Source organism: Argiope bruennichi, chromosome 4 (assembly GCF_947563725.1).
Source record: "Argiope bruennichi chromosome 4, qqArgBrue1.1, whole genome shotgun sequence".
NCBI classification, from domain to species: Eukaryota; Metazoa; Arthropoda; class Arachnida; order Araneae; family Araneidae; genus Argiope; species Argiope bruennichi.
This window is the reverse complement of record NC_079154.1, coordinates 113,766,021-113,780,059: the sequence shown is the minus strand read 5'-3', so window position 1 is coordinate 113,780,059 and position 14,039 is coordinate 113,766,021. Positions and strand designations below refer to the sequence as shown.

Sequence of the window (14,039 nt, the reverse complement as noted above, 5' to 3'; positions counted from 1 at the left end):
TGTTTACTATAGTTGTATTTTATATTATTTCTAAAGTCAATTTTTACAAATTTAATATATTGTGAACTGGATTAAACTGCAAGTTATTTCAGAAAAATGTTTTATTTTGTACACATATGATACCACTGAAAATTTTTGACAGATAATAGAAGAAAGTCAAGGAAGAACATCTGAATATATCAAGTTATTAGAGATCAAAGAAAAAGAACTACAGCAGAAAGACAATGAAATTAATACTTTGAAGAAAATATTAAAAGAAAAAGAATCTCAATTTGATGAACTCGGTCAAATGATTGAGGCATCTCAAGCTCAACTGAAAGCTCTAAATGATCAGAATGAAGCTAATGCGAAACTGCTACAAAGTAAAGAATCATTTATTAATGATTTTAAAAGTGAAAAAGAAAAGCAGCTACAAGAACTAGAAGAGGTAGGCCAAAATATTTATTCTTTCTTTTTTATGTTTTATCTTGATCCCATTGTTCCTTTCAATTATTACAATTATTATTGCAGCACTGTAATAATTATGACAGTGCATTTTTACCACTTTAAAAAGCAATAATACTTCTAAGTTTAGATTATTTCTCTATCTTTAATTTTTCTAAATTCGCAATTTTCACTTTTAAAGCAAATTTGGTAATACTTTTTCATTTGTGCAAAATTACCCTTAAAATTTTATTTTTATTTATTCTTAGTAGCCAAAATTTGCATCATGTATGCCAAAGCTACACTACAAAATGTGAGTTCATAACCAAAATAAATTATATAGTCTCTGTATTTGTTATTTCTATACAATCAGAGAGAGAGAGAGATTTCACATTGACAACTGTTATAAAGTTAACAGAACTATATAAAAATTGGAAAATTTTACTTTTATTGTTTTTAATAATGATTTGATGATTCCAGTTCATTATTTAAAAGAAGAATTAAATGCAATCATAAATTTATTCAGTTGATAGTTTATTTGTTTAGATTTTATAAAATTATTTGATCATTATTATTATTATTAGAATACAAAGATTTGCATTTAGATTTACAAAGCCACATATCTAACTGAAGCATGATTTTTAGATTTTTTAGTTAAGGTTTTATGAATGCCTGTTAATTAAGTATAAATTTCATGAGTAAAAGTAATAAATTTCTCCAAAATATCTCATTCAAATCTGTTTCTAATCCTGTTAAGTATAGCATGTATATATGTATGTGTTGAATTAGAGAATTAAAAAATTTATGATAATGAAATATTGTGATTAAAATCTTACAAAATTGCTTATTTTTACTTTGTAGAAGAATTTGCATTCTCTAATATTTCTTCAATATTTTTTTATTTTTTTTATTTCACAAATTTAATTCACACAGTGATCTCTTAATTGTTTTTTTTTTTTTAGATAGTTCTGTTCTATAGGTTTAAAAAAATGTTGATTAATAATTTTTAATATCAATAAAATGTTTTGCTTCTTTAGAATTTGAAAAAAGAAAATGCAAGACTACAGGAGGTACTTCTGAAATATGAAAGTGATATACAACAAAAACAAGAAATAATTTCAAAACTGAATGCAGAAGCAGAAGAACAGAAAAAGCAGATAGAGTTACTAGGAAGTGAATTATTGAAAAATAAAGAAATTATAGAAAGAACACAGCAAAATACCAGTGAACTACATCAGACTTTAATCAATAAAGTTGCTGACTTAGAGGCAAAATATGCACAAGTGATAGAAGAAAAGAAAAAGGTATGTTTATTTCCATTTTTTGCCCCTGTAAGGTGTGTTCGTAGCTTTCTGTTCCCACTCTTACTCTAAATTTACATTAATTTTTTGGTATAATATTTATTTAATTTAAAATTATAAAAAGTTGAACCTTCAAAGAAATCAATAACATTAATTTGGCAATGTTTTTTTTTTTTTTTTTTTTTTTTTTTTGCAATCATGCATTATTATGTGAAGGTTATTTTTACTCTGAGTTTTTAAAAAATTCACAAGTCCAGTTGAGTTAAACATTCAAAATTGAATATGAAAAAAATGGAAGGAAAAAAAATGATCTCAGAATGAATGAACAAGAATTATATTTGGATGTATTCACATTATACATGAGGAAAACTGAACTTTCTGTTTATGCTTTTTAAAAAATATTGAAATCGCTACCAACCACAATTGGTAACTTATTTATCAGCAATATTTTTCTGAATGAAGTAATAACCTTTTATATTAATATTTATTCAAATAAATTTTTATCTTATTATTTACAAAAATAATTTATGCTAGATATGCAATTATACTCTATGAATTCAAGGATTGCTATGATATACCATAGTTGTTTATCATTTTATTGCTTTTTCAAATTTTTGTGCTAATTGTTTTAGTTATGTGCATAAGCAATGAAACTACAATTAATGTTTAAAATTTGATAGAAGAAAAAAAAGTAGTTTTTTCCCACATTTTTTGGGTTTTTGAAGTTTGCAATTGAGATGGAATTGCAATCTCAATTGCTCATTTCCAACATCTAAAAAAAGGGAATGCATGAAAAAATTATTTATATAAATTATTTACTGAGAATTAATTATTGGCCTTATAATATGAATTTATTCATCTTGATTAATAACTAAAAAATTTTTAATTTTTCTGCAGAATATAATTTTGGAATGTGAACAACTGCTACTTTCATTAATAAAAGTTTTACATTTTGAAGTAAAATCTTAACAATAGACTTTAGTGTTCATATATTAACATTATTATAACATATGCTCACATTAAATTCAATTGTTCAATTAACATTCTTCATTGCTTTGTGATTACTATAAAATTTTAATCATGCGAATATTAGTAAGTAGTATTTTAAAAAAATATTTATATATTATGAGTTATTTAATAATTATCATCAAATAGTAAATTTAGTTTCTTGTTTGTGTATGAAGATATACTTTTTTGTAAATCACAGTTATAAATAATGAATATTTTCACTCTTTGTTTCAAAACCACAGAGGATTAGGGTAAGTTTTAATTTTTTTTGAAAACATATAAACATTACTTTTTTTTTTAATCTTTTTTTTTTTTAGTATATGCTTGTAGGTTGGCAGCTTTTTGAAAAGTTTTACAAACTGCAATTAGTTTGCTTGCATAGTAAATGTCCACAGCAATTTATAATCTGTATTTTTCTCCACATCTTGAATAAATCTTGATTCTTGAAAGAAATTTTCTACTCCATCTCTTTCTCTTATACAATTTAATTGCAGCATTTTTACATGTTTGGGAAGTAAAATCTGCTGTGTGATGTTTTATTTCCTATGAAAATATATTTCTGGATATCAAGATATTCTATTTTAATTTTTGGATAAAACATACCAATGTTTTTATTCTTGCATATGTATTTGTTTGGTTTAAGTTTGGCTTATTTAAGACTTTATTTTGGCCCGCCTTTACATTTCTGTCATTTACAACAATCTTATTTGTTTTCTTAATTTTTTTTCTAAATATTTTCTCCAATTTATATCAGTATTCATCTGGTCCTTGAAAAGTATAAAAGAGGAGCCATACTTTATTTTAGAATTTGAATTTTAATAATTTTTCTGTTTACTTTCCATATTAAAAACATTTTTAAAAGAAAATTCATTATTAGAAACTTTTGTTTCATTTCTCATGTAAACATTTAAATTGTAATTTTGTATATTTTATAAGTTATTTTTAAACATAACAGATTGAAGAGGAAGAAGTTAAAGCTCGTGATGCAAAGAAAGATCTGGAAAAAGTAAGAGATAACTTACTGCAAGAAAAGTCTCAGCAGCAGGAAGTGGTTAAAGATCGAGAAACACAACTGGCAGCATTGCAAGCTGAAGTTAATCGTATGCAGACAGAATTTACATTGCACAAACAAGAACTGCAACAAAAGCTCGATGTTTCTGCTATGGAATTAGAGGCTGCTGCTGAACTTAAAACGCAACTGTAAGAAAAATTAATCTTTGAAACAATTGTCTTTTGATGCCTTTTGTCATATTTTTTTATTTGTTTTATTGAAGTTAATTCATAGAACATTACAGTCTCATTATAAATCTTACTGTGCCTATTAGCAGACATGCAACTGCACATTACACTTTGTGGCAGACCATGCATACATTTTGTGATCGAAATATATCCTTATACTTTCAATTTCTATAGAAAGATTGGATAAATACTTTTGAACACTTAAAAAAATATTTAAATTCGTGTTTTATTATAAAGATTCAGTTAAGAAAGCATTTGGGGAATTGACCATAAATTAATGAAGAAAAAATTATTTTTACTCTCTTCATTTACAGAAAACAGATCATGATTTGAAGCATTCAACAATCGTTTTGTTTACTGTGACTAATAGTTACATGTGTTATGAGAGAAATGTAGAATTAAAAAAAAAAAAAAAGTCATTTATTTATTTACTTATTTTATTATGAATGCAAAATGTTCACTCATATTACACAACACTTACAGATTATGTTGCAAAGTACTATTATAATGTTATTTTTAAATTTAAAGCAAACTCTTTAAATATTATAGGAATTATGAGTATTTTTAGTAAATAAATTTTAACTGTACATGTGCAAAATGTAACATATATTTCTTTTCATAATTTCAAAACTAGATATCTAAAGCAACTCTTCTTATATATTTGTACAGGGAGTTACAGCACAGTGTTTTAGAAGAATTGCAGCAACAGTTACAAAGTTCAGAAGAAAAATGCAAAGCACTGGAGAAGCAAGTACAAAATACATCTGCTTTGTCTTCAGAAAAAACAGAGGTTAGAATTTTTAATTGCATTATTTATGTGTGATGTATACTACTAAAACAGGAAAGAAAAATAAATCAGTTTTAATGAAATAGAGTTTTAAAAAACACAAATTTCTTTTTATTGGCTTTAAAATCCTATGGCTAACCATTTTTGTACTATTATTTTTATGTCATTTATTTATATTATTATGTCATTATTTTCATCAAAGCACTTTTTGTACTGTTACATAATTGTAATTCAGAATAATACAATGATTACCGGTACAGTAATTTGCTGTAACTTTTATTTTAAATTTCATAATTTTTTTAAGACAGATGGGTCAATCGAGAATTTGAAATGGCTGTTTGCCATTGTGAATTGGAAGGGAGGGGGGGGGGGGTGAAAACTGCAAATTTAAATATTACACAGTAGTGATGTCAGGGAACCATATATTAAATTTAAAATTATGAGAATACTTTTGTTGTTTCACTCCTCTTACTGGGAAGAAAAAAGAATGAGAAGTAAATCTTTATGATTGATAATTATGAACGAATATTTTTCAAACATTATTGTTTGTATAATTTTTGTCTGTCTGAAATCCTTATAAGGTAGTTTCTTGGTGAAAAAAGAGTCTTTATAAATATAATGATCATATACAAGGAGTTCATTATGTCATATTTATTGATACATTGATTTTTTTTATAGATGCAGCAAAAGTATAAATTAATGAAATGCTTTACAGATTATTTTTATTAGTTTTATCACAATAAATAATATTTAAATGCTGATATAATATAATAAGCATAAGCATAATGAAAGTTAGAAATCTGCAATTAATATCTAGCTTACATCAAAGAAATCATAAAATGGATGCTGAAATCCTCAAATTGTTGATGTTTTAGCTAAAAACATAACTTTCATTACTGCTATTTCTATACAATTTAAAAACATTTATAAATAATTTGATATTAAGTTGTAAGTGTAATTTGTTCTTTTGCAGTTATTGGATAAATTAAATGAATTGGAACTATCTAATAAAGAAAAGTCTGAAAAGTAAGTAAAATTAAGTTACCTTGCAGATTCATCTTGATTTTTTTAAAATAATCTTATAAAAGAGCATTTTTATTTGTTTAGGTTGACAGAAATTGAAGAGAAACATCAAAGTTTACAAGAATTGCTCAAAAATGCACAAAACAGTCTTTTAGAAAAAGAAATAGAGTGTACATCTTTAAATGATCAGGTAAAAGTTTTTGTTTACACATCATTAAATAATTACTATTTTTTATGTTCTTCATTAAAGTAGCTTAAATTTGATTCTTAACAATACTATAAATATTTATTATATTAATTATAGTTTTTGTGTTTTCATACTTACCGAAAAATGAAAAATAAGAATTTTATTATTTATTTCTATATGTGAATTGTAAGGTTTCTGGTTTATGTTGATTAATTATAGAATGTTGGGAAATATATATTCAAATGAAAGATAAATAACTAGATATTACTGTTGATAGTGAGAAATCTCACTATGTCTTTTGCAGTAAAGAGAACATGAACAAATAAATCAGAGAGATATGGAGACACGAGTGATTAAAGTTTTGCTAAAATATTTATAAATGAGATTTAGTGAAAAAAAAAAAACATTTTGGTATATTCTTTTTATTCAATTTTTTTTTTTTATATTGATAGTGAGTCTGACACCACTTTTGATTTACAAGTGCCATGATTTGATAATAGTGAATCTTTTTCACACTCTATAAAAACTCTTTTTTTATTTTAACTGGGAAATATTGTGTATATATTTATATATCTTTTAAGGAATTGACATAAAATAACATATAAATGAAAAGATATATAGTGTAAATGCTAATAATTAACTTTTATTACAGATATAATGCTAATAATGTAAATTCATTTAAAAATACTATTAATTTTTAAAAATAGTACTGGTATGTTAGTATGGGGGGGGGTAATTAGAATTTGAATTTACTTGTATGTTTCAACAATTTGCATAAATTTGATGTGATCTTAAAATCTTTATTAAACCACACATTAGAAATATTTTTTATAGAATTGTATATAATAATAAATGTTTTTTCTCCCTTCATGATAATTTCTTTTTATCCTATAAACTCTCTTATGGTTAGAATATATGCTGTTCACCTGAGCAAAAATTCAATGCCCTAAGAGTGAATTGATTTATTACAAATTCAATTTCTAAAAAGTGGGTCTAGATGTTTAAATCTTTAAGATCCCTGTTTTCTATTATATGTTATACAGAACTTAATGATGCAGTTAAATTTAAAAATTGTGGAAATATGTGTTTATCATTAAAGTAAGAAAATCCTTTATTGTATTTTTTTTTATATTAATCATGCATTTCTTACTTGATATGACTTATCTTCATGCAGAAGGTATTTAATTAAAATTTTTAATCACTTTTGTTATCATTCAATTCATGTTTTTTTGAGACAAACAAAAGTGCAATATAGGAAAACGTTAATATTGAAAGACATGTAATTTGAATTCAAAAATGACATACTTGTCAAACAGACCAGTTTGATGCAATGACCTTGAACTGATCATCCTATTATCTATTCCACTCGTGGTATGTTCTTTTGTGCAGCCTTTATTTTCCAAAGAAAAGGTTGTTTCTACCTTGTTTTCTAAGAAAAAAAAACTCATTCTTAATGGTATTAAAGAAGTAATATCACTAAAGCAGAAAAGCTGAGATTTTTAGAAAAAAGAAAAACAACATATTACCAAAATTTTGAATTGCGTGTACAAAATGTTTATTATTACAATTTTTAAGAATGAAGAGGAATGTGATGAAACATGAATGAAAAATGGATCTATGATCTTCACTATATTAACAAAATTTCTAATTATTATCTAATAATAGTGAAACAATAAGTTGAATAATAAGTGACCAGTGAAATAATAAGTTTCATTGATAAAATTCTTGTTGTATTTATCATTTGTGGCTCATTGATGATTGATTAATTTTTCTTTATATCCAGATCAATAACTTTTAACAAAGCATAGTGTTTTGAAAATTCTGTAAATATATATATATATATACAAGAAAAATATTTTCTTTTTTAATGCATGTTAATTATTTGAGTGAAAATTAAATGTATTGTTTTTATAGTAAATCTAGATTTATTTTATGATTAAAATATCAACTTCAAATTTATATTTATAGTTATTGAGTTTGAATGCTGAGATTGAATCCAAAGAAAGCATTAAATCGTCTATGAAGTCTTTGGAACAAGAAAATATTCTCTTAAAGCACAAAATTGAGAAGCTGGAATCATCTGGACCTGTAAAGAATGTTAATGAATCTAGTAAGGATGAATTTTTCTCTTGTTTCAGTGTTTATATCATATTAATTGAATGTATCTTGGCCAGGCAATTGGACCTTTAAATTGTCTGCATTCTGATTCTGACATATACAACTTGTTTCAAAACTTGTGGTAGTTATGTTAGGAAGTGATAGAGCACAACTTATATATCTGTGCATTGTACATGCATTGGCATTTCTCGAATTTTAATAATACAGTTATTTATTTTAAACCTTAAAATTGGTTAACATTCTATTTTGAAGTTTTAATTTGTAGTTGGGAATCATCTACCATTTTCATATACATTATTACAACCAGCATCAAAATGTTTATATTTTCCTACGAAAACTAAATTTAGCCTTATTGTATAATAGAGTACTTATTATACAATAATTAATTTCCTAATACAGATAAAATGTTTCTCTTTCTCTCTCTCTCTCTCTCTCTCTCTCTCTCTTTTTTTTTTTTTTTTTTTGTGCATGTTGGTTTTCTAGTACATAACAGTATACTGTTGAATTGTCATACCCTCAACTTTACAACAAATACTTATATAAAATATATACAATACTTGTTTTTTAATTTTATGTTGTTATCAATATTGAAATTATATTTTTAAACACGCAATTACAACATCCCAACTGTTATTTTACTTTTTCTCCCTAAAGCAATGATCATTATGTTTTATAAATTGATTTCTTTATAGTGTTTGATATTTGTATTCAGTTAAGTTGTATCTATTTTTATTTATTTACTATATTTTCAGCTGCTGCAAATACAAATGAATCATTTGCTGAAGAGCGAGATTCTTTACTGAGTCAGGTACTAGAATAAACTATTTTTAATAATTCATCATGTTTCATTGTAAATGTATTACTTTTTAAATACTTATTGAAATACTATGATAAAAGGATTGTTGTGCATGTGTGTGATATTTGGTGGTGTATCTTATCAGAGGGCACTCCAAATATAGGGATGAGAAATTTCCAGTACGGGTAATTTGTTCCCACCAATTCAATGGGCATAGTAATGGTATTCTGACGTAATCTATTCATTAATAGTATTTATTGTGAAATTGATGTTTTAAATAGGTTGAAAAAAATAATTCTATTAAAGTTTTTGTTAGAATTCCCCCCCCCCCCCAATTTCTATGTAAGATGGTAAATATTTAATGCTGCAGGATTTTATGCAATTTGGAGGCCAATTAAAAACTGTCAATGACAACTTGATTTAAATTCTCAAGAGTTAAAGGATGTAGACTGTCAACAGAAGGGCATTTCATAATGGGAATAGCAGAAGATTGAAGTAACTACTTACACAGAATTCAGAGGACAATAACAATAGTTAAAAGTATAGTATTTAAAATAACAGTTTCCATAGAAATCTGTAATTTCCCATTACTTTTTTAACCATTCTGATTTCCAGCTTACTTGAATGACCAAGTCAGTATGAATATATTAGAATAAATTTAATGAAGAAAATCTATAATTTCTTGACCTTTCTGGTTTTCCCCAAAATTTAAAACTTTTTATGGGCCTCACTTGAGAATAGTCATTCTCAAAGAAAAATGCCCGATTGATCCTCATAAACTTCGATTAATGTTTTTTGCAAATCTTTTTTTTTTTTTGTTCAATAGTTAAGCTAATTAAATAGCAATACCACCTCGAAAGATAGTTTTAAAATTATGATTCAAAACAAATTTCCAAATTTAAGGCTGCATAAATAATTGATCTCTATGTTTATGATTTTATTTATTTATCATTTCCAGATTGATTTCTTAAACTCTATAATTGTGGATATGAAGCAAAAGAATGAAAATCTTCAGCAAGAAATAGAGCTTCTCAAGTTAGGTTCAGAGATAATTGATCCAAACCTGTAAGTAAAATTAGTGCATGCTTATTTTTTATGCAATCAATTCTGCATATAATTTGGAAATTTTAGACATGATTTTTTTTTTTTTTACTGGGCATGTTTTATGGTAGATTTAATGCATTTGGATAAATCTTTTCACTGTTTCATTTGTATTTACTTAAATGCATGTGTTAGCACTTGGTAGTTTTTATCAATTACTAATCTACAATAGAAAAATAAACTCGGGGTTTGTGATATTTTGCAGGAAACAATTAAAAAAATATTTTACTTTGAATTGGGTTAAAATTTAAACCAATCTATATAACTGAACTAATAATGATTTTTTAAAAGTATTTCAAATAATGTTTCAAGTTTAAAATCTAAAGTTGCTGATGTGTCAAATAAAAATACTTTTAAGGAATAGGGCATAGATAAATTATGAACTTGCATTTTATAAGAGACTTCTTGGAATATATAAAATGTATTTTTCTATTATATTTATCAAAAGTACATCTTCTTATAATAATTTGGTAACTCTGGATTTTGGTCTTTCAATGTGATAGTATCCATATTAATAAAAACATAATTGTATCTAAAGCTGAAAATCTAAATTGCATTTGTTTCTTGTGAATTATATAAGTCATGTTCACTTTAAAAAAATTCTTAAATATATTCATACTATTACATAAGTATATTGAATATAGTTTCAAATTATTTGTCAGTGCAGACATGCAATTTTTATTTTATTTTCCAAATTCTTCAAAGGAATTTGAAATGTCTTTTAAATAAATTTCCAAAATTTTTATATAAAGAAATACAATTATTGATTTTCATACTTTTTCACCATTTCTGTCTTTTAAATATATATCATTTTAAAAACAGCTTCCTAGAATGGCAAAAGATTTTCTAGTTAATTTTAAAATAAAAATTTTCATTATTGATTTTAAATTTGGCACTGGCATTTATTGCCTTTGTGCATAAAAAATTTTCTTGGAAATACTTTGTTTTTCTGGAAGTTGTGTTGAAATGGGTGTTCATTCCATATTTTTATTTGACAACAAATTATTGTGTCTATCTAAAATATTTCTAATGTTTTAGAATGAACAAACATGTTTGTTTTACTATGTGTTTTTCTAATGTAATTTCATATCTTGAATAGATTTTGAAATTTTATATGTCCAAGTGTTTGTATTCTTTTCAAACACACTTCTATATATGGTTTCATAGAAGTGATGAAAATTTAAAACTATTCTCCTAAGTAGTTGATCTGTTTTATTGTGATTTAATTCTCTAATAATTTGTATTTCATTAGTCTTTAAATATTTTAAATATCAAAATAAATAATTCATGAAATCGGATATTCCTTTCTTATTTAGAACTTGGTAACTATGTTTTCACATTATGTGTTTTGTTCATAATAAATGTATTCAGTTTACTGATTATTAAACTATTTATTACCTAATGCAAGCAAAAGGCTATTGGATAATCAGTATCAGGTAACAATTTCACTTGTATTCTGCATTCTAAATACATTCAAAGCTAATCAAAAACTCGCTAGCTATGTAAGTTTTAAAACCATGTCTTTGTAAATTGAATAAAAATACTGTACAAGTATTTATCAACTTTATTAAAGAGTGTGTTTTTCAGATTGTTTGCATGTGCACATAGCAGCATGACCATTTGCATGATTTTTTTATTTACAATATTATGCTAATTAATTTATTAGAATATCTTTGAACATTCTTACTCTATGCTCTTAATTAAAAAATATTTTCACTCATATTTAAGCACTGCCAATAAAATTACTATAAATGTATTACTATGTTTCTTTAAACCATATAGGAGATACAATTATGACTTGTCTGTTAATTGTAACAAACACTATCCTAATGCTTGTTTCATTATACTAACAAATTAATGGAATTATCGGCCAATAATTTCAGCAGAAGCTACGTTATTGACAATAGCTTAAATTTCCTATTTGCTAAAATGTGTATAAGACATAGATAATGACAGTTACATTGATAAAATAAAATATGAATTATCAAATAATTTTTCAGAAAACTTGTAATAACTTGATTACGTACAATAGACAAAAACTGGCTGCAAAGTATTAGCTTCTGAATGAAAAGGTCCAAGGCTTTATTTCAATAGAAATATGCCATATATATGGAACATAAATCTCTCTAAATCAAATATGTAATGTAGAAGCTTAAAGAGTGTGCTCAGATATTATTCTCACTATAGTTTGCAATGACAAGGTTCATTGCAGAATAGAAACAAATGTAATTAAAAATTTGAAGATCATATTTTGAAGAAAGTAAATCATAAGCCAGATAGAGAGAGACAGACTTCAAAGAATTATAGATTTATAATAAATAATCTGTATTTATTAATTTTAAATTGATATAAAATGACTAATATAAGCCTAAGTAATTTAGAAAAATTATTAATTCCTATTGGCAAGCTAGAAAATGATTTCCTTTTTTAAAGTATTGTTGCCATAACCAACAAATCTTTCTGGAAATCGAATTTTGAACCCAGAACCTTAGAGACTGCACTGAAAAGCTATTTTTTAAGCTATAAGTAAAGTTGTTGATTTACAATTTCCAAGGAATGAATGTTAGCATAATTGCTCATTATGAAGAGGCAACATTTTACCTAATTAATTAAAGAATTGTGCAGAAATAAAATTTTTACTTCCTTTTACCCTGCTTGTAGCATGTTCCTTACTGGTATAACTAATTAATCATATTAACTATAATTGGCCAAATGATCAGTAAATTTATCAGATTGATGTATTATTATTGATACTGATCACAGTTTTATAATAATCATTTAAGTAGATAAATTTTTGAGGAACGAATGACCATGATCTGAGAAGAAATTTTCCATAGGTAGCAATGGCAATGAAAAGCATCTATACGAAATCTTTCTACAAAATCAGTTAAACTGAAAAATTAATCTGCAAATATATATATATATATAAAATCAAATCAACCATGTCTAATACTATTATTAAATATATTTAAATCAAATAGAATTGTATTGCATTAGACTTAAAACAAAAATACCAGACATTCTAAGAGTGAAAACAAATTATAAAATGCAGATACCAATGCTCTTGCATGTATCAATGGAAATTAAGCATTGCAAAAATGTTTAATAATTAAAGTACTATTAATGAAGTCGTGAAATTGTCGTTTGATTATTTGTACCCAGATGAAATTTATTATAATTAATATTCCAGCAATAATCTTCTTTAATGAAATAATATTTTTCCCCTTTAGCAATGACACTCCAAAGAAGTTACCTCCAAGACTGTTCTGTGACATCTGTGATATGTTCGATTTACATGACACTGATGATTGTCCAAAGCAAGAATCATTTGTTGAAGATGAAGCAATACCTCATTTGATACCTCAAGGTGCACGGCAGTTGGAAGAGAGACCCTACTGTAATAGTTGCGAGATGTTTGGGCACTGGACTTATGATTGTGATGAGCAAGAAACTTATTAATGCCAAAGTATTACATAATTAGGGGTTTTAATTAATGCATTTTAATTTAGTTTTGTGAGTTGAGCTCGTTTTTCATTATAAATTGTTTCAAAACTCATGTGATTTGGCTTGTTAGTCAGCATGTTTCATGTTTCATAATTTATTTAATTTTAAATCATGAGTTTTAATTAAAAAAATACTAATTATTTAATGGGCTTCTATTCTGTGCAGCTAGATAGAATATATCCTTTTTATACTCTTGTACAAAATGTAATTATCAATGAAATAATTTATTAGATAGTTGAGATTATATGTTGAGCTACTATATTTTGCAGAAAGTTTTAAAAGTGTTGCTGTATACAGAGTTATCACTTTATTCCTGTTTCAGATTGAAGAAATAAATTATTTTACATCTTTATTTGTACTTTTTTTTTCCTTTAAAAAATAATATTAAGGTTTCTTCTTATCAATTAAATAAAATAGCTATTAACACTTTTTTTCTTCTGTTAACTGCTAAAAGTAAAACAGTTCTTAAGAAATTATTCCAATGCCTGTAAAGAAATTAATTACTCCTGAATCATTATTTGCAAAAGATCTGATTCAAAATTTTAAAATATT

The 14,039-nt window shown here is 25.2% G+C and overlaps 1 protein-coding gene across 4 annotated transcripts in view; it reads left to right on the top strand.

Annotated features, from left to right (window-relative positions):
- The window catches only part of LOC129965762 (CAP-Gly domain-containing linker protein 1-like), a 51,866-nt gene extending 38,029 nt beyond the window's left edge, over positions 1-13,837 (top strand). For all 4 annotated transcript variants that reach the window (XM_056079925.1, XM_056079922.1, XM_056079924.1 and 1 more), the window contains 10 exons: positions 143-427; positions 1,461-1,727; positions 3,688-3,932; positions 4,641-4,761; positions 5,732-5,784; positions 5,866-5,971; positions 7,937-8,078; positions 8,839-8,894; positions 9,841-9,947; positions 13,214-13,837. In XM_056079925.1, coding sequence (XP_055935900.1) covers positions 143-427; positions 1,461-1,727; positions 3,688-3,932; positions 4,641-4,761; positions 5,732-5,784; positions 5,866-5,971; positions 7,937-8,078; positions 8,839-8,894; positions 9,841-9,947; positions 13,214-13,442 — 1,611 coding nt within the window. In that variant the 3' untranslated portion in view covers positions 13,443-13,837. The remainder of the gene's footprint in view (positions 1-142; positions 428-1,460; positions 1,728-3,687; positions 3,933-4,640; positions 4,762-5,731; positions 5,785-5,865; positions 5,972-7,936; positions 8,079-8,838; positions 8,895-9,840; positions 9,948-13,213) is intronic.
- The last annotated feature ends 202 nt before the right edge of the window (positions 13,838-14,039 follow it).